The sequence below is a fragment of the Gobio gobio genome (genome assembly GCF_949357685.1).
Source record: "Gobio gobio genome assembly, chromosome: 17".
NCBI lineage: Eukaryota > Metazoa > Chordata > Actinopteri > Cypriniformes > Gobionidae > Gobio > Gobio gobio.
The window spans coordinates 29,591,112-29,612,936 of NC_137110.1; the positions used below are offsets into that span (position 1 = coordinate 29,591,112).

Consider the following 21,825-nt stretch of genomic DNA (forward strand, 5'->3'; position numbering starts at 1 on the left):
GTATTACCGACGTACGTCGTAGTGACCGACTGAAAGGGAACCATTTCAACTATAGAGTGTAATTTTCCCTTTTTTGTAAATAGGATATTTAAATAATCAAATAATAATGCATATGACATTGTTTTTACAGCTGACAATCATGTGATTGACCCATAGACTGTAAAAAAAAACAGTGACGTGATGTCACCAATAGGATTCTGAAGAGCAGTTTTGAGGCGTAAAGTTGGGTCGAGCTGGCCGTTGCCATCTTGGCAGCACGTCACTGAGCGTCACATCCGGATAACTGAAAATGGGCAAAGAGGCGGGACGTGGTTGGAGCTGAGGTGATGTGATGACTAACAGACAGCAGACAAACGACAATCCCTCAAAGTGGCCACACCCTAAATTATAAAGTCAAGTCAAGTCAAGTCAACTTTATTTATATGGCGCTTTTAACAATATAGATTGTTTCAAAGCAGCTTTACAGTGTTAAACAGGAAAATAATGCAGCATAATTTTATTAAGCTGTATAGCCATTCTGGAAAAAACGCTGATGTCATCAGTTCATTTCAATTATCATACAGTGACAGTGTGGGCTTTAGATCAATAATTAGATCAGTAATTTAGTTTAAATGGTTAATTTAGTTTATAATTAGATTTATTTCGATGTTTAGTTGAAAAATTGAGTGTCCCCAACTTAGCATGCCAAGCCAGAGGCAACAGTGGCAAGGAAACCAAAACCCCATTAGGTGACCTAATGGAGAAAAATAAACCTTGGGGGAAACCAGGCTCAGTCGGGGTGCCAGTTCTCCTCTGGCCAATTAACAAACAGCGTATTATTATTATTATTATTATGGCAGCGTTACAGCTCAGAGGTCATAATAGATCGGAATATTCGAGGGACCGGGGGCAACATGCTGGAGACGGGTTAATTGAGGATGATGTTGATTAAATAATTATTAAAGTGCAATATTCGAATGATCGGAGGCAACACGCTGGAGACGGGTTTATTGAGGATGACATATCGATTTAAGTATTATTTAATTGTAATATTCGAACAATCGGAGTCAACACGCCGGAGAACTTTAAAGGCTTTATATAATGTAAAAAGAAATTCACCACCCAAAATTAGCCGTATAGACCAAAACCACAATTTGTACCAGGCTGATGAATTGCAGTTTAAGTCACTTCCGCATTAGCTTCAAGAGAAACTGGGGGAGGTTGCCATGTGAGCAGGGGCTTTCTTTCAGTTGCCAGAATCATAATCATACGTTGTTTGTTAATTGGCCAGAGGAGAACTGAGCATGTTTTCTCTCAAGGTTTATTTTTCTCCATTATGCCACCTAATGGAGTTTTGGTTCCTTGCCACTGTCGCCTTTGGCTTGGCTTGCTCAGTTGGGGACACAAATTTTCAACTAAATATCCACATTAATCTAATTAGTAAACTACATTAACTATATAAACTAAATTACTGAACTGCCCACATTGTCACTGTATGATAATAGAAATTAGCTAGATGACATCACCGTTTTCTCCGGAGCGGCTGTACAACTGAATCAAATTCTGTTGCATGATTTTCATGTTTAACACTGTGAAGCTGCTTTGAAACAATCTGCATTGTAAAAAGTGCTGTATAAATAAAGTTGACTTTACTTGAATTGCTCAGGTTCGTAGGATCATGACTAAAGAATAAATAGAAATCCTAATGCACGAGTTATCAATAAGGTGCGATGCAAATGTATTTTTACAGGCGCCCAGATGAAAAACAATTACCATCTGATTTAGTATGAATTTTTTGTCATTGGGTTTGGTTAATGCTCGCAGAAGTGACAATAAGTGTGTGTTACCTGTCGTATTGGTTCAGGTACTCTGTAGCGGCAGCAGGTATGTGTGAGTTTGACTGCTGTATCCAGAGTGATTCGATTACCCACAGAAACATACACAGGTTTGGTGCTGCTTTGTGAACTGCGGAGAGCCTGAAGAAACGCAAACACAAAAAACATTTGTTCATAAATGGATTAACTTCCAAACATATAATATTTTCTGAACTTACTCATTATAAAATAAAATTAAACATAACACATGAACAATTTTCAGTCAAAAATATTTTTTAACAGATCTGCAGACTAGGACTGGCTCAGGAACACACACAACTCATAGGGCCCTATTTTAACGATCTGAAACGCAAGTGTCAAAGCGCGAACCGCAAGTAACTTTGTGGGCGGGTCTCGGCGCTGTTGCTATTTTCCCGGCGGGATAAATGGCTCTTGCGCCCGGCGCAAATCTAAAATGGGTTGGTCTGAAGTAGCTTCATTATTCATAGGTGTGGTTTGGGCGTAACGTGAATAAACCAATCCGAGCGTCATCCAACATTCCCTTTAAAAGCAGGTGCGCAAGTTCCATTATGGATTGCTATTATTATGGCGTATTTACCAGGCGCACGCCAGGAGCGGTTCACAGCCGAGGAGACTGATGTTCTTGTAAGAGCAGTGAAAGACAGAGAAGTGAAGTTGTAATGTTGTACATTATGGTAAAGGTGATTTCACAGTCTTTTTTTTCTTTCAGTTTTTTCAGTCGATTTTTTTTCCTGGTTCTTGACGGACAAACCAATTTGTCAGATGTCCTTATATACATATATGTCTTGCCACTATTGGGCAAACAGGTCTTATCCTTAATTATTACAATTAGCCTGAATCATTTGTAAGCTAGATTTATGCCTATTTTTTCACATCTTCGTGGCACACCACAATGATTTCCGTCATCTCATGTGTTAATATTTTTTTAGTGTAACAATTTATGATTTGCAAAAATAACTGTTGCATCTGTGTAGATTACATGAGCAAAGTGTATGCGCATTGTGCACGCTATACATTATGGTCAAGCATGCGCCCTTAAAATAGCATAATGAACAACGCGCAACACGCCACTGACTTTAGACTAGGTTTTTTCTGGTCAGTGGCGCAATTGTTTAATGGAACAGCAAAATAGCACCAGGGATTGTTTGCGCCGGAACACGCCTCCTTTTTTGCGCTGAACCGCCCAGGTAGCGCAAGTTCATTCACTAGTTTAGCGACGTGCTTCTGTGGAGGGAAAAGCGCGCTTTGCGCGGGTGCAAAATAGGAATGACACATGCGTCGGTGTACAAAGTCAATTGCGCTGGGTGCAAGATAGGCCATAGACTCAAACAGGTTCAGAAAGAGACTTAGGCTCAGGAACAGAATCAGGAACAGAATCTGTTCTTGATGAGTATTTATCAAGCTTCTCAAAGTGCCATTTTAGTCTTTAGTGCTGAGAATTCCTATAATTTACTCCTACTTTCAAACTTCAGTATAAAAGCAAGTTGTCAAATAGAAGTTCCGATAGATGGCAACAGAATAAAAACTGAACTGACGCATGCACATAGGATAGAGCAAAACCTCTGCACAACCTCTATGCATGCCCTGGGGATAGAGCAAAACATCTGCACATATGCGTCAGGTGTCTCAAGTGGTTAGGAGTTGCCAGTAGGGTTTGTGATGGCACTGAGGAGACAGAGACAAGCGCTAATCTTTCAGGAGAGGAAGAAGGTTTTTGAAATGTTTGACGACGAGCAGTTAATCAAACGGTCTTGTTTGGACAGAGCAGGCATCATCTTTGTCAGCGCATCTTCCTCCCACCAGTTCGGTTTTCTTTTTAAATCTATGGTGGCTGATTATATCATAAAATCTAGGCTGTTTATAGGCAAGTCAGTTAATAGTGCACAGGTTTCAAATTTGTAGTGGAAAACGTGTTTATCTCTAATTTTCAATGTGTATATCATAATGTATTCTTTTGAAAATTCTTTATTGTCAAATGTGTGTTGAATTTAAACTCTTTATAGGAATTTCACCATTCAATGTGAATTTATCTGAGAATATTCTAAAATAAGGAAATCTATTCAGTGATTGGTCCATGCCTATGTCATCATCCAAAATCCCGTTTGTGGCACAGCAAAGTGTCGTGAATCATCTCTAAGACTGACACTTAAAGGGGTGGTAAAACACATTCTGTCGAAGGCTTGATTGTGTTTGTGGGGTGCACTGTAACATGTGTTCATGCTTTGTTTTTAAAAAATTGCATTATTTTTCATATATTTTACCTTTATTCTACAGTGCTCTGTCCCTCCTCTTAAAAACGGTCTGATGGTTTCCGGGTTCTATGAAGCCGGTCACTCAAAAATACGCAATGGGCTCAGATTGGTTAGCTGGCCCAGTGTGTTGTGATTCGCTAACCGCCTAGTGCACGTTTGTTGGAAACGTCACACCCCTTACCTTTACCGGTAGTCTGTGCTTTGGTAGTATTAGAAACAATGGCGTCAATAAAACCATACCAATATTCATTATTTGAGCCCGAATCGGACCCAGACAATTTTAGTGAAGATGATCGAGCAGAACCTGTTCAGTCCTCAAAGGGATTTTTTGAGTAAATAACTGCGGATCTATAGTGATCGCTACTGAATGGCACTGTTACTTTTGTATTTTTAGAACAATTATAGCCAAATATCTGTCGCAAGAACTATTAACCCAAAACAAACACTAAACATTGGCTTTACTATAGTAAACAAATCAAACACAGAACCATGTTTAGCATGCCTGTAGATAAACAAGCATGTAGATAAACAATACTGTACATAAAAGCTCTAATCAAAGAATAATTTACACTAATTCCAAGTTCGCTGTTGAGATTTTTAAAAGGTTTTAGGTGTTTGTCGGATATCGTTAAGTATGAATGAGCATTTAACAAACTGGTTTGCAGAGCCAAACAGCGTTGTCATTTGTTTACTTCCTTGCTACAACGTACAATTAACAATTACAGGAAAACACATCGACAAAAAATAAATCATACATACAGGTTGTGGCCCTTAAAAACAGCTAGTGTTTTTAAATCCATCTTTCAGGACAAGCCGTTGTGCGAATCCTGCATTGAACTCGCAAAGATTGTGGAAGCTTTCCTCCGTGAAATGTGCAGCACAGAGAGCGAGATTTGGGCAATAATTATGAGGGACCGAGTTAAAAATAAAATTTAACCATTGATCCCTAACTCCCCTGTCCCTAGGAAGGCTGAACAAAGTGGACCTGCAATCCGGATGAAAATAACAGCGTTTCGTCGGCATTGCGGCAACAACATTCCAGCCTACTAACTATACCGCAACAACTCTTCCCCACAGCAATAAAAAATGGCCTCGCCCCCCCTTATTTAATATTCTCGGAGGAGGGGTTTATGTAAATATTGGGACTGGTGATGTCAGCAACCCTGGAGGAATGTCTGTAGTCCCTACCGGCCATTTGCTGTAGTTCTGTCAGGTCCATTAAGTCAAGACACACATGACAATAAAAATTATAAAGACATTTTTATTGAATAAATTGCAATCAGTTGATGAATCTGAATTCAATTTTGTTTTTGGCGGTATGGCTCTGTTCAGGGAGTCCTCTGACCTTTCATGAGCACCATGAAATATAAGAGAGTCAGAGGACAGCAGCAGCATTGGGGAACGCTCACACAGTTTAGGACTGGGAGAGCTTAACTATTCCCCCTATGAACAGAGCAGTAACGATGACATAAAGCAAATGCCACGTTATACACGACGGGAGGAGGTGGGGAGGTGGCAGGTTGCAAAGCAGCGAGCAGCAAGTAGTAAGAGCGAACTGAATCTGCTTTAAATAGGCACCCTGTTTTTAGCATAGCCATTAGCAGCGAGGGGGGAGTTGAAACAGCTGATGCAAATCAGCTGATGAGACCTTGTTGTTACCAATAGCGTTAGCAGCGTCTTGACTACTTGGCCTGCCAGAACTGACGCTGCAGGAGGATGTAGCTACAGTTATTGATACGAGTAAATAAATAGGCGATATAGCTCTGTTCTAAATTCCCCTTCATTATCATGGGGAGCTCCATGAAATCCAAAACAGGGAACAGCAGCAGCTTCTAGGGGCAATCCTCCTATTTTATAGACTGGAGAGTAGCATAAATCCCCCCAACAGACCATACCGGGCAATCCTCCCTGGCTCTTCCTTCTAAATCAAAGAGCCACGGAGGATACAAAAGAACGTTTTGAGAGAAGGCAATCTAACTGAATTTAATTGTAAAGATCCAATCGATCTACGTGAAGCTAGCATGATGAATGTAACCAGCTAATGATAGAAGTAGGGCTGGGCGATATGACGAAATATATCGTCTGGACATAAGGCTCTATCGTTTACGCCACGATAAGGCGTTTACGGCAGAATTTTTCGTCAAGATGCACCTCACGCCACGGCATGCCCATGCACGCTGCAATACATAAACAAACATGGAGGAAGACAGTAGTAGACGCGGTTCAGACCAGGGTAATTCTCAACAAGATGACCAGCCAACCCAAACCGAGGAGCTTGTACCTAAAAGAGGGGCGACTTCTGTTGCATGGACGTGGTTTGGATATAAGAAGACCGACTTACACCAGACAACAGTTGTTTGTAAAGTTTGCCGGCTCCCAGTGCCAACAACGGATTCCAACACTACTAATTTATTTTATCACCTGCGCAAGAACCACGAAAAATAATACAGAGAGAGTCAACGAGCAAAAACTGCAAAAGCAGCGTTGAGTGGTGGCATAAGCGCTCAACACAAACTCCAGACACAAACGCTGCAACAGGCTTTTACGCGTGGCACACCATATAGCCATAGCTCCCGCAGATGGAAGATCACTTCTGCTGTTGCCAAGCATATCTGCAAAGATATGGTTCCAATCTACACGGTCGAGAAACGCAGGTTCTGTGAGTTGGTGCAAACACTCGATTCGAGATACGAAATGCCCAGCCGAAAACACATTACTAAAGTTGTGTTACCTGATTTATATGATGCATGTCGGGCCAAAGTGGAGGCAGAGATTCACAAGGGGATATTCTACGCTACAACTACAGATATGTGGTCGAGCCGAACGACACATCCATATATGAGCTTGACGGCACACTTTATCAACCAAGATTGGAACCTCTGCAGCCGCTGTTTACAGACAAGTTATTTCCCGGAAGACCACACTGGAGAAATGCTAGCCAAAGGACTCAGAGAATCTCTTCAATTGTGGGGACTGCAAGAGGCACCACTGACAATGCCACCAACAACATCCTTGCCCTTCAGCTGAATGAAATGACACGCCTACAGTGTTTTGGCCACCGTCTTCATCTAGCTATTGGTGAGTGCTTAATCTCTAAATCGATATAAAAATAATACAAATATATTTCAGTACACAGTCAGTAATACCTTAGAGCAGTGGTTCCCAAACCTGTCCTGAAGGCACCTCAACACTCCGCTAGCTCTCCGCCTACGGACGTGACCGCTCTAAAGCGGCATTAAAATAATGTTTTAAAACTTTCACAGAAGAGACTTCAAACTGAAAGCACAAAGTCTGTCTTTAAATTTAATTTCGTTTTTTATTAATTGTATCTTAATTTTAATCGATGTTTCATCAACAAATTGTCTGGATTTAATAAGAAGTAGGCTAAATATAGGCTATTAGAAAATAGATAATCAGGACACGGAGGCGCTGGCAAACCTGGAGCTCGTCACATAATGAACCGAAACTCAGCGTATGCCTATAAGGTAGCCTATTGCCTCACAGACCTGAGACATATAGATAGCTTGAAATGTCTACTTTTAGGCAGAACAATTCAAAACTAAAGAAAGCAGACTGCGCTGCTTATGCAATTCGTATGAAATGTGCATTTCTCTCTCTGATGGCGCTGCGAAGATCGCGAGTCGTAAACTTCATCTGTCTAGCTGACAGACACTGGGCCCTATTTTAACAATCTGAAACGCAAGTGTCAAAGCGCGAAGCGCAAGTAACTTTGTGGGCGGGTCTCGGCGCTGTTGCTATTTTCCCGGCGGGATAAATGGCTCTTGCGCCCTGCGCAAATCTAAAATGGGTTGGTCTGAAGTAGCTTCATTATTCATAGGTGTGGTTTGGGCGTAACGTGAATAAACCAATCCGAGCGTCATCCAACATTCCCTTTAAAAGCAGGTGCGCAAGTTCCATTATGGATTGCTATTATTATGGCGTATTTACCAGGCGCGCGCCAGAAGCGGTTCACAGCCGAGGAGACTGATGTTCTTGTAAGAGCAGTGAAAGACAGAGAAGTGAAGTTTTAATGTTGTACATTATGGTAAAGGTGATTTCACAGTCTTTTTTTTTCAGTCTTTCAGTTTTTTCAGTTTTTCAGTCGATTTTTTTTCCTGGTTCTTGACGGACAAACCAATTTGTCAGATGTCCTTATATACATATATGTCTTGCCACTATTGGGCAAACAGGTCTTATCCTTAATTATTACAATTAGCCTGAATCATTTGTAAGCTAGATTTATGCCTATTTTTTCACATCTTCGTGGCACACCACAATGATTTCCGTCATCTCATGTGTGAATATTTTTTTAGTGTAACAATTTATGATTTGCAAAAATAACTGTTGCATCTGTGTAGATTACATGAGCAAAGTGTATGCGCGTTGTGCACGCTATACATTATGGTCAAGCATGCGCCCTTAAAATAGCATAATGAACAACGCGCAACACGCCACTGACTTTAGACTATGTTTTTTCTGGTCAGTGGCGCAATTGTTTAATGGAACAGCAAAATAGCACCAGGGATTGTTTGCGCCGGAACACGCCTCCTTTTTTGCGCTGAACCGCCCAGGGAGCGCAAGTTCATTCACTAGTTTAGCGACGTGCTTCTGTGGAGGGAAAAGCACGCTTTGCGCGGGTGCAAAATAGGAATGACACATGCGTCGGTGTACAAAGTCAATTGCGCTGGGTGCAAGATAGGGCATAAAAACTGACATTTTTTACTGACATAAAAAATAAAATGTACCGTATTAGTAAACAATTAAAATGTCTCCTGCTATATTTTACATATTGCCTGTTCCTTAAAAACACTGACAGTGGGGTTTTTGGCTGTTTTTTTTTTTCTTTTTCTTTGAGCAGCTGCGGACAAATTCTTTCGACACACACAATATTAACACTCTGCGCTTGTTTTAAAAAGATAATTTAACATATAAATAACAATTTTTAAATAGCCCACTTAAAGTGGTTATTACAAATAAATAACTAAATGCTAAAAATTCATACATTTTAATGAACAAACATATGCGTTGCATTTACAATTCTGTCCTAATCTGCCACTCCTCATTATGATGTATTTGCAGCTGTTTCTATAGAAAAATGCTGTCACTCGCACAAGTGCGCCCAAATATTTGTCCACGTTCGCACGCCGAAATATTTACTCGCATATGCGAGTGAAATGGGCGCACTATAGCATAATTATAAAAACTATAGGAAGATGGAATCAAAGTTATGGAATACAAATGTCATAATCATAAGATACAATGTCTTTTTATGTGATAGAATTGCACGGTTTTAAAAAATTGTAACTGTGAGATGAAAATCCACATTATGCGATATATATAAATTAATTTATAAAATGTAATAAACTAATACATTTTACTAGTCCTGTAGTGTACACTGTCATGTTAAAAAGTACACAATCATACATTTACCTCTCCTTTATATACACAGAGAGAAGTGTGAAACTAAGGGAGGTGGAACGAGCAATCGGCGTCTGCAAGAAGATTGTGGCTGCCTTCTCTAATTCATGGAAAAGAAGACGGGAGCTGGCCAAGGCTCAAGCAGATCAAAATCCACCCTTGCCGCCTCATCAGCTAATCACAGAAACCCCTACGAGGTGGGGCTCTATGCAAGCAATGGTTGAAAGGGTGATCGAGCAGGAGAAAGCTCTCTCACAAGTTCTCCGTGCCGACAAAAAAACACGTCACCTGGTCCCAACTTGGCAGGATATGGACGTTCTGGAATCCATGAACAAGGCACTGAGTCCTCTCAAGGAGTTTACAGATGCCCTGTCAGGGGAGCTTTACCCAAGTGTTTCCTACTTGAAACCCGTCCTCCATCTGTTCAACAACCAAATACTCAAGCATCAGGATGGCGACACTGAGCTCACCACGACTATAAAAGAGGGCATACTAAAATACTTAAATGAAAAGTATGATGACCAGATAACCCAGGACCTGCTTGACATTGCTTCTCTTGTCGACCCTCGATTCAAAACAACATACATCAAACAAGAGAGGGTGGATTACATCAAAACAAGAGCTGCTGCAGAGCTACAGAAGCTGGTGGCTGAACAAACAGAGGCAGTTCCTCTATCAGCTCCATCAGTCACTGCCGTAGGTCAGGATGAGCAAGAGGAGGTTCCTGCTAAGAAGAAAAAGAAGAGTTTGAGCAGCTACTTTAAAACATCAGCAAAGCCAAGCCAAGTGGCTCCACTTTCAAACAGAGAGTCAATTGAAAAGGAGCTAAGCCTCTAACTCCTAATGGAAGCAGGTTCAGACACAGAACCACTGGAATGGTGGAAGAGAAATGAGGTACATTTTCCCCTAGTGGCCAAGCTTGCAAGGAAATATTTATGTATCCCTGCCACAAGTTTCCCATCAGAGCGGGCTTTCAGTGCAAGTGGGAACATTGTGTCATGCCAGAGGTCAGCACTGAAACCAGCAAGAGTTGACCAGCTTGTATTCCTCGCACTCAACCTGTAGAAGCCTTAGATTTGGCAAATCTTTATGTTCTCATACCAATCCTACTTGAAGTACTTTGGTGTATCTCTTAAATATTCTAATCATTGTGCAGCTACACTTTAAACTTAAAGGCTCCGTGTGTAGTATTTTGTAACCAACATTTATTTTAGGGGCTAGGACTGTAGGCCTGTATTATTTTTGTTTGCTGTTACCATTCAAAGTTGAAAGTTTTTTTTTTTCACTTGTTGGATTTTGTAAAATTATATTGAGGCTGATTTTGTGGCTGCTGCACTTTAAACTTAAAAGGCTCGGTGTGTAGTATTTTATAACCAACATTTATTTTTAGGGGCTATGACAGCAGGCCTGTATTACTTTTGTTTTTTGCTACCATTCAAACTTGAAAGTTTTTTTTTTCACTTGTTGGATTTTGTAAAAAATATATTGAGGCTGACTTTGTGGCTGTTGCACTTTAAACTTGGTAAAAAAAAAACTTGGTATTTTGCCCTGCACCATGCTCTTTAAACCTCAGAGGTTTTCAGTTTGTTACTTTTTTATATCCAATAGGAATAGACCGGCCATTATCAATATTTGTGGTTGCTTTCTATTGCCTGGTCTATAAGAATACTACTTGGAAACATCTTTACACCTACATGATGCTGCAAGAGAAGTCTGGGTGGTGTTACTGTTAAAAGTTGGCTGCTGCTATATGTTGAAATATTTTAGTGGCAGGTGTTAACTTTACCAACAGTCTTGCTTGAAAAAAAGGTTCTAAATAAAATAAAAATGTAGTCCATACTACCTTTATTTGTTTTGTATATCATTTCAAACTGCATTTCCACATTGCAATTTTGTATAGACTATTCATAAACAGAATTAACAGAAAAATTGCTATATCGTTATGTTTATCGTTATCGGGATATCAAATTAGCTATATCGGGATATGAAATTTTGGCCATTTCGCCCAGCCCTAGATAGAAGTAATTTATATTTATATATATCAACAGCTACTGAAGCTATAATATTAAATTTCTCATGCCACGATCAGAGAGCAGCACTCATAGCTTTTCTAATGGATGGCTCGAGCATCGGGCCAGATAAAACGTTCATCAGCAGCTGAAGACAATCGCATGAATGGCCTTCAAATGTAGAGACAGGAGTGGAGGAAGCTGCAGTTGTAGCAGCGTCTATGCACAGAGAATGAGCCGTATAATGCTCTGAGGGAAGCTTGCAGTATGCATAGCGCCGGAGACAGGAGGCAAGCCAGGCTCTGAACACAAGCTTTCCCTACTCCAAGGCAAATAATGGATCCTGCTGACCAGCTTGTGGATGACTCCTCAGGTAGGCTAACATAGATGACATAAAAGCAGAGTCAGATTCAGAGATAAAACGCTGTTCATCCCCTTTTCCTATCAGTTTAGTGTGCTTAGAATTATGCTGAAGTGCTAGGAATAAATTGATACATAAGAAATGTGAGGTCATGTGAACGCAAATAAAACACATCTTAGCAATATATCAGGATAAGGCCCAAAAAACCTCTATCAGCTTTAACTACTGCTTTAATAATATCAAATTCCCATAGTGCCTATGGCTTTAGGAAAAGCATATTTCCGAATTCCAATAGCGACTATAACTTGAAGAAAGCATTTCCAATTTAATTTATTTATTTTATTTTATTTATTTCCTGAGTCTAAAGGTGAATGAGTAATCTGTGCAAGTTGATACACCGTAAAAATTGTATATTGTATTGTATAGTGTCGTGGTAATCTTTAATCAAATCTGAAAAGTAACTCTAACTCTAAAGTTCTACTCTAAAGTTAATTATAACTTAAGAACAAGTGTGTTTCCAATAGCACCTACAGCTTTTAAAAACAAGCATATTTCCAAACTCTACTATAGCTTACGATATAAAATCCAAGAAGCTTTAGAAGTAGTTGGAAAATGGTCATTAGAATGGGGTTTCAGATTCTTAGTATCGTTATCAGATATTTACAAGGAGGAAAGTTAAAGAGAATAAAATGCTAAAATTATATGGGTCTTCTTTAGAGAAAGTGTCAACATTTAAATATCTAGGATTGTGGTTTGATGACAAATTAATCTGGAGGGATCATATAGATTATATATTAAAGAAATGTGGTAAAGTTTTGAATTTAATGAGAGCAGTAGCAGGACAAGATTGGGGTGCTGACAAACAGTCATTAAAGGGTAACTAAACCCCTGCTCAGAACTTAACTCCACCCACTGGCAAATTTTGAAAAATGCTGGAAAAGTGGGCAGAGCCCAGCGGAGACAGAGGGGACGAACCGAGGGCGGGGCTGAGCGGAGGGTGTGCACCTGAGACCCGCAGTGACGGATTGATTGACGGATGTCAGACTCGCGAGTCGCAAAGATGGAGAATGACTGGAGTGATGCCAGCTTTGCAACAGAGCGGTCATTTCTCCTACCTTCACCTAAAGTGGAGGAGGGTGGATTGTCTGTAGACACAAACCCGGAGCCTTATCAATGCGAGCCGCTGGCTCAAACTGCGTTAACTCCCGATGCAGACGATGCTAGTGAAGCAGCCGCGCAAGAGAACTGACCTAATCTATCTGCGTCCGCTGCAACCACTTGCGTGTCAGGGTTTGAAAGCGCGTCTCATGTATGAAAATTATCTGTACACATGACGGGCGGCAATAATATCGCAAGAAAAGCCTGACGTGTACTGACAACTGCATTATTTAACCGTATTTTCTTCAATACAATGTTAAAGCAAGTGTCAAGTCAGTTTCATTCATAATGTTTCAACTTCATGTAACATGACAGTTCATACTGGAGTGAAGCTGTTCTCATCATGTGATTGGGGGAAACATTTCTGAGGGCGTGGTGAGCTCGTGCCAGGGGCGCGGATAGTGAGCCGTTGGAATTGCCATCCTACGTCATGATGTACCACAATGTAGTGTTAATTTTGTCACCTATTTTTAATTTAGTCTTAGTCTTGTGCCAAATGTCCTTGTTAGTTTTAGTCATATTTAGTCATTCACATATCTTTTTTTGTTAGTCAAGTTTTAGTCGACTAAAAGTCTCGTCATTTTAGTCTAGTTTTAGTCAAAAGACAACTCAAGGTATCTTAGTCAAGTTTTAGTCGACCAAAAGTCTAGTCATTTTAGTCTAGCTTTAGTCAAAGGAAAACTCAATATATTTTGTGGCAAAATAAGTTACATAAAGTACATAAAACCTGCATAATGTTTGTGCCACAACACCATAGCTAACTGGTTGATTTACAGCGTAGATCAGCATTAGCTTATGAGACGATGGGCACAAATATCGAGTTCGATCTTGATTCAGTATGAATTCATATGTATATAGCCTACTGTACATAGTATAAGGGAAAATATGTTTTTTACACTTTTTTGGGGTTATATTATATTTGCTTGCATTCTTTACTATTCACTATTATTAACATTTCAAAATTTCACAAATAAGTAAGCAGTTATGATCTGTGTATGTATTAAAGAGCCATACAGGCACCCAGTGGGTAATGGCATTACAAGTGAATTTTTTTATTTTTCCAGCCACAAAATGACTCTAATTTGCCTCTTTGCAGTGGAATTCTCTATTTTAACCTTAACCCATTTAATCCCAAATTTTTCCCAGACACAAAAATATCCAAATCATGTGTCATTAGTATCCCTTTGAAACAATCAATCATAATTTTTTGAAATTTTCATGGAAAAGTGTGTGAAAAAGTGTGTTTTATGATCGGTCACAATTGTGACCGGTGGGATACTGTGTTGTATCAACCATTGTATTGATTTAATATAGGTCTATTTGACCTGTGCAGTGTGTTTGTGTGTTTTTGTGCGTGTGTGTATGTTTTTGTTTGTTTTTTTGTTTTTGTGTGTCTGTGTGTGTGTGGGTGGGTGTGTGTGTGGAGATCAGACATCAGAGGAGACGTGACCATGTGTGAGTGTGTGTGTGTGGAGATCAGACATCAGAGAAGACATGACCGTGTGTGTGTGTGTGTGTGTGTGTGTGTGTGTGTGTAGATCAGACATCAGAAGACCATGTGTGTGTGTGTGTGTGTGTGTGTGTGTGTGTGTGTGTGTGTGTGTGTGTGTGTGTGTGTGTGTGTGTGTGTGTGTGTGTGTGTGTGTGTGTGTGTGTGTGTGTGTGTGTGTGTGTGTGTGTGTGTGAGTGTGTGTGGAGATCAGACATCAGAGAAGACATGACCGTGTGTGTGTGTGTGTGTGTGTGTGTGTGTGTGTGTGTGTGTGTGTGTGTGTGTGTATGTGTGTGTGTAGATCAGACATCAGAGAAGACATGACCGTGTGTGTGTGTGTGTGTGTGTGTGTGTGTGTGTGTGTGTGTGTGTGTAGATCAGACATCAGAGAAGACATGAACGTGTGTGTGTGTAGATCAGACATCAGAGGAGACGTGACCATGTGTGTGTGTGTGAGTTTGTGTGTGTGTGTGTGTGTGTGAGTGTGTGTGAGTTTCTGTCTGTCTGTCTGTCTGTCTGTCTGTGTGTGTGTGTGTGTGTGTGTGTGTGTTTCTGTGTGTGTGTGGAAATCAGAAATCAGAGAAGACATGACCGTGTGTGTGTGTGTAGATCAGACATCAGAGGAGACGTGATCATGTGTGTGTGTGTGTGTGTGTGTGTGTGTGTGTGTGTGTGTGTGTGTGTGTGTGTGTGTGTGTGTGTGTGTGTGTGTGTGTGTGTGTGTGTGTGTGTGTGTGTGTGTGTGTGTGTGTGTGTGTGTGGGCATGTTTTCGTGAAATATCAGGACACAAATGTGTATAATGACATGGGTATGACATAGGTATTACAAAAAGAGGGTGAAATATGAGGACGTTCCCCATGTCCTCACTTTTCAAAATGCTTATAAATCATACAGAACAAGTTTTTTTTCACAGAAAGTAAACTGCACAGTCTCCTGTGAGGGCTAAGTTTAGGGGCAGGGGCAGTGTAAGGGGATAGAAAATACGGTTTGTACAGTATAAAAACCATTACGCCTATGGAATGTCCTCACATTTCACAAAAACAAACATGTGTGTGTGTGTGTGTGGGTGTGTGTGTGTGGAGATCAGACATCAGAGGAGACGTGACCGTGTGTGTGTGTGTGTGTGTGTGTGTGTGTGTGTGTGTGTGTGTGTGTGTGTGTGTGTGTGTGTGTGTGTGTGAAATTGGTTGAAAGTAAGGTAGAACAGTTAGCCTATGTGTATTAGTATGTAGATACAATGGGTTATCCCACCGGTCACTATTGTTGCCGATGACATGTTTGTGAGTTCTATGACCACATTAAACAAAGTTGAGTAATTGCAAATGCATATATCAATACTAGACACCTTACACATGATGTGTACCAAAAATCTATGTCCTATCTTTATGTTAACATACTTTACTACCCTTTTCTTTGGGAGCTTTCCTGCTGCCATCCTCTTCTCTTGGCGCAAACAGGAAGTAAACAGCTCTGGTCATGTGACAATTTACAGTAAACATGCGACACTGCACATATTTCATTGAGACCCTTTATTATTTCAATATCTGCTGGAAATGCATTGATAGATCATTCAGTAACATTTTTATAGCCTTAGAAATGAAACATTTTTTTACGGTCACTATTGTGACCGGTGGGATTAAACGGGTTAATTAATACACTAATTGTAATATAAATAATAAAAATATTAGAAGAAAAATATTTTAAGTGATCATTAATGGACCATAAGTATTGCACAAATAGTATTTAGTACCAAAAGATCTCCTCAAAATATTCAATAAATATTATTGAATTAAAATATAGGCTATTTATTTTTGAAATAGTTAAGGTGTATGGTCACATTTGACCATCAATGAGTACAAGTGTGACTTAATTAGTAAGGAATACCTGAGGGCTAAATACAAGAAAAACATTAATATTAATGTTAACAATGTTGATCTCTACCACTCTCCATAATAAAATGATACTGTAAATCATAGTTGCCAAGTCCGCGTATAACACGCGACTTTGGGCTTCTTTTTTTGGCAAGTCGCGTTAAAAAATCTCGAGTCGCGGGTTGCGGTTTTTTGGGCTTATTTTAAAAAGAGTGGTTGCTTGTTAGGAAAATATAATAAGCAACTTCGTTTCTTTACATTTATGGTCGCTGTTTTGTCCAATTCATTGACTGACACTGTCTTCTCTCAGCTAATAGCCATTCAGTGCAACTATACAAGTGCTGTAGTAATCCGTCCTCATATATCCCGCCTCCTTCTCCCCCTCACTGAAGAAAAATCGTGTTCCACGTGCAGGTATATGTGACGTTATAAATGCACGTAATGATAGTTAGTACACTTAGGGCCCTATTTTAACGATCTGAAACGCAAGTGTCAAAGCGCGAACCGCAAGTAACTTTGTGGGCGGGTCTCGGCGCTGTTGCTATTTTCCCGGCGGGATAAATGGCTCTTGCGCCCGGCGCAAATCTAAAATGGGTTGGTCTGAAGTAGCTTCATTATTCATAGGTGTGGTTTGGGCGTAACGTGAATAAACCAATCCGAGCGTCATCCAACATTCCCTTTAAAAGCAGGTGCGCAAGTTCCATTATGGATTGCTATTATTATGGCGTATTTACCAGGCGCACGCCAGGAGCGGTTCACAGCCGAGGAGACTGATGTTCTTGTAAGAGCAGTGAAAGACAGAGAAATGAAGTTGTAATGTTGTACATTATGGTAAAGGTGATTTCACAGTCTTTTTTTTTTCAGTCTTTCAGTCGATTTTTTTTCCTGGTTCTTGACGGACAAACCAATTTGTCAGATGTCCTTATATACATATATGTCTTGCCACTATTGGGCAAACAGGTCTTATCCTTAATTATTACAATTAGCCTGAATCAATTGTAAGCTAGATTTATGCCTATTTTTTCACATCTTCGTGGCACACCACAATGATTTCCGTCATCTCATGTGTTAATATTTTTTTAGTGTAACAATTTATGATTTGCAAAAATAACTGTTGCATCTGTGTAGATTACATGAGCAAAGTGTATGCGCGTTGTGCACGCTATACATTATGGTCAAGCATGCGCCCTTAAAATAGCATAATGAACAACGCGCAACGCGCCACTGACTTTAGACTAGGTTTTTTCTGGTCAGTGGCGCAATTGTTTAATGGAACAGCAAAATAGCACCAGGGATTGTTTGCGCCGGAACACGCCTCCTTTTTTGCGCTGAACCGCCCAGGGAGCGCAAGTGCATTCACTAGTTTAGCGACGTGCTTCTGTGGAGGGAAAAGCGCGCTTTGCGCGGGTGCAAAATAGGAATGACACATGCGTCGGTGTACAAAGTCAATTGCGCTGGGTGCAAGATAGGGCCCTTAAATTTATGTATACATTTTTACAAACAATGCCACCAGCAGAGATGTACAGAGATGGAGAGGGAACAGGGAAGAGAGGCACCTAATTGAATAATGTATTTAAAATTACAGGCTATTATAAAAAAAACAAGTAGGCTATACTAATAATAACAGTAGGTATGGTTCGAATGTATTTTCTTATAAATAGGCCTATGTGGCTATACTGCAGCGCTCCCTTAGTGCTTGCCTGTGTCCCAATGTGCATACTATCCATCCTAAATAGTATGTGACAGTCATTTTCAATACTATTTAGGGCAGATAGTATATGCACATTGAGATGTAGGGCTTATCTTTTTCAAGGTTTGCAGTGTGTGTGTTCACTACTCACTGCCCCTAATATGTGTCCACTAACCCGACTGTGGGTTCCCATAATTGGCCTTCATGTCACTTTTTCTTTTCTCCAAACCTCTTCTGTTCACAGCTGATCGGAGGATATTGCATGTCCTTTATTGCAATTTGATGATTTTTGTAAAATCACATCTGTTTTTGCTTTTCAAACTCCGAGAGGTGTCAGTTTAATATGTTGCAGGCTCATTTATTGATAATTTTTTTTTAATTATATTGATGATAATAAATAATAGCCTATAATAATATTGGGCTTGTTTTGGGCTTGTTTTTGAAGCTGCGGTTGCTTATTTGTCTCGCGAGAGTTGGCAACACTGCTGTAAATGTGGCTGACGCACACTATGCTGTACTGTTTACCAAAAATTGCTGCAAACACCTGTAAAGTGAAGCTGTTGTGTAACTTACGCGGCTTAAGCCATTCAAATATACTGACACAGCGCTAGAGGTATTGAGCGCTCCGGGAACCACGTGACCACACGCGCGCGGCCGCGAGATGACAGGCGGAGTCTGAGAGAGACCAGGGGCCCGTTCTTCGTACCTCGCTTAATACATCTAAGATGATTTGACAGATCCCAGATCTTTTAATCGTGATAACTGATCTCTGGCTAATTTGGTTCTTCAAACGAATTTGCGGATTGGATTAAAATATCTGGATTAAATGATCTAAGATCACTGCGCGTTCTTGTGTTCCCTGAAGAGGGCAGATGCATCGATACTCGAAACCATGATCAGCAATGCAGCGATTGGCTGGCGTCAAGACAGCAACGTAATGACATCATATAATTAAAAAGCCACCTGGCAAAAAAACTTGACAAATTACACAAAAAAACCCCACGAATTTCTGAACGTTTATAAGGAAACAGCCAAACGACCAAACCAACATAAAAGTTATAATAGATAAATGATAAATTTTTAACATGATTACCAATTATTTATATTCACGATTTTATACAGTATTTGTACACCCTTTACATTTTTATTTCAAATGTTGTAATTTAATTTTTAATTCAATTTGAAGCAGATTTGTAACGTGACAGTATTCAAGTTTCTTATGGGTCAAGATCAAATTATCAAATTATCCTCTCTTACGCATCAAGCCACTCCCATAATATCCGTGATCACTTAATGCACGGCTCAGATTAACTGTACAACATGTGTGTAAACCAATAAAAATAAAATTATATAAAATAATTATTCCATCACAAATAAATCGCTCAATCAAGTGGCTGTCTATAGTATTATACACAACATTATACATTCTCATATACATATACAATATAACATTTTTATATTATTATTTAAAATTATTATTATTGCCCCTGGTTCAGTAATGCACTCTTGTAATAAAGTAGCAGTGGCTGGGACAGATTTTAAGTATCACCTCAAGATGCAATCTAATCCTGTTTACATGAAATAAGCCTGCTCGCGAGCAGGTTTAAGCTTACGGACCTGTTACTATGACAACAAGTCCAGGATGAGCTTCGAAGAACCAAACAATCCGAGATCATGTCAAATCGTCAACAATCAAATCCAGCTAACTGAGTTAGCGAGGTACGAAGAACGGGCCCCAGGGCTGCGTTCAGCCCCAACAAAACGTTTTTTAAACGGAAACGGTGCTGCGTTGAACACCCTGTTCTGTTGACACAAGAGTTGTAACTATGGCAGCCGAGAAGGCCATTCTTTGTGTTCTTTTTGTGGAATTTTCGGAGCCTGATGAAATCGAAATAAATACGTGTTTAATACTGCAAAATACATGCAATCACTGCCCTTGCCGTCCAGAATAAAAGACAACATCCCAATCTCATTTAATGAACCTTTTTCATCTCCTGGTAATCAATTCTAACTTAAATCATTTTATTTCTAGTTCTTACTTTTTTAATAGCTTGTATTTTCTTTCTCACTTTATGTCAAGCATTTGCCATATATGAAATTTGGTATATAAATAAACTTGCCTTGCAATTAAGCTAAAGATATAAATAAATACATCATCATGATATATATATATATATATATATATATATATATATATATATATATATATATATATATATATATATATATATATATATATATATATATATATATATATATATATATATATATATATATATATATATATATATATATATATATATATATTAAACTCTTACGACAATCATGTCTTCTAATACCAGCGGACACATTAAAGAGCACCTATAATGGCATTTAAAATGTTCCAAATATTGTTTTAGAAGTCCCCAACAACAGTTTTGCATGCATGCAATGACAAAAAAGACTTTAGTTTTCTTATAATATGCATTTATTTTTACCTGTTTTGACAGCGATTCTCAAATGATTCCTTTAGTGATTCACTTTTCAAAACCCCGCCTTTACGTGACGCTAATCTGCGGTGATTGGTCCGATGACCCAGTCAGTTGTGATTGGTTTAGTCTGTGCAGATATTTTCGGAAACGGAACGCCCCTCAAAGTCTTATAGTGACAGTAATTTGTTAATATGTGTCAGGAGTTATGAATATGAAAACCGCGTCGGTACTGTTTGATTGTAATATGAGCCTCAGCTGATCTCATTCATAAAAAAACTCCTCTATTCTCCTCACGAAGACTCGCGACAAATCAACATCCCTCAGGGCTTTTAGTTCAAAAGTGTGCAGATGAGGAGACATATTGATAGATTCTCATATGTCTGTGTCAAATTTCTAAACAGAGGAGTATTTTTTATTCAATACTTCCTCAAAATGGGCAGTTATAGCCTAATCATGAGCGATTGAGTCTCTTATGTGTTGTTTTCAATTCATACTGGCAGCCGGAGGGCGCTCTGTGCACATGTAGTCCATGTATGGTACAGACAGACGAAGAAGAACCATGTGCCATAATAGAAGTCCATAATAAAAGCTTCCTGAGATCGCGAAACATACATTTGACGACTAATAAACACACAATCGCGACGATGTATGGTTTGTCTTCAAGCCACTTAGTCTTCAAATGCTCATCCTTGAGCAGATGAAAGAAGTTTGCTTTTGAGTGGCACTTCAGAACACAGGGTCTCGTCGCCATGATGTTTTCTAGTTTTCACTGGCGTCTTGGAGCGCAATAAGTGGGCGTATCGTATCCAAATAACTTGACAAGTTGACGTCATCTAGTCAGAGAAAAAGCTTCGGTCTTCTAACGATTCTTAAAAATGACTCCGAGTCGACTCTTACTTTTGAAAGAAAATAACTATATATACGGTGCACTGTCATATTTCAAGCTATCACAGGATGTTTTTGTTCACTTAGATCTATGTTACACACTACATGAAAGGTAAATTTCAAAATTCCATGATAGGTGCTCTTTAAACAACTTTACTTCCATTGTGTGAGCTGTCTCTTTAAAACTGCGTGGTTTATATACATTTTGCCGCTGATTGGGCTGTCATTTTTGACACACCCACCAAACGAGATCAAACGCATCTCAAACCCGTTGCACACCGTTGCACACCGTTTCCAGGAAACATGACGTTCAACCGGAAACCGTAGCAAAACGTCGCGCACCGGTTTGAGCTTTGAACGTGCCCCTGGGCTGCGTTCAGCC

General features: G+C 39.6%; 1 protein-coding gene across 1 annotated transcript in view; it reads right to left on the reverse strand.

Annotated features, from left to right (window-relative positions):
* The window catches only part of LOC307141310 (endonuclease V-like), a 330,952-nt gene that overhangs the window by 41,309 nt on the left and 267,818 nt on the right, over positions 1–21,825 (reverse strand). Inside the window, exon 7 of the mRNA XM_079841387.1 lies at positions 1,827–1,955. Coding sequence (XP_079697513.1) covers positions 1,827–1,955 — 129 coding nt within the window. The remainder of the gene's footprint in view (positions 1–1,826; positions 1,956–21,825) is intronic.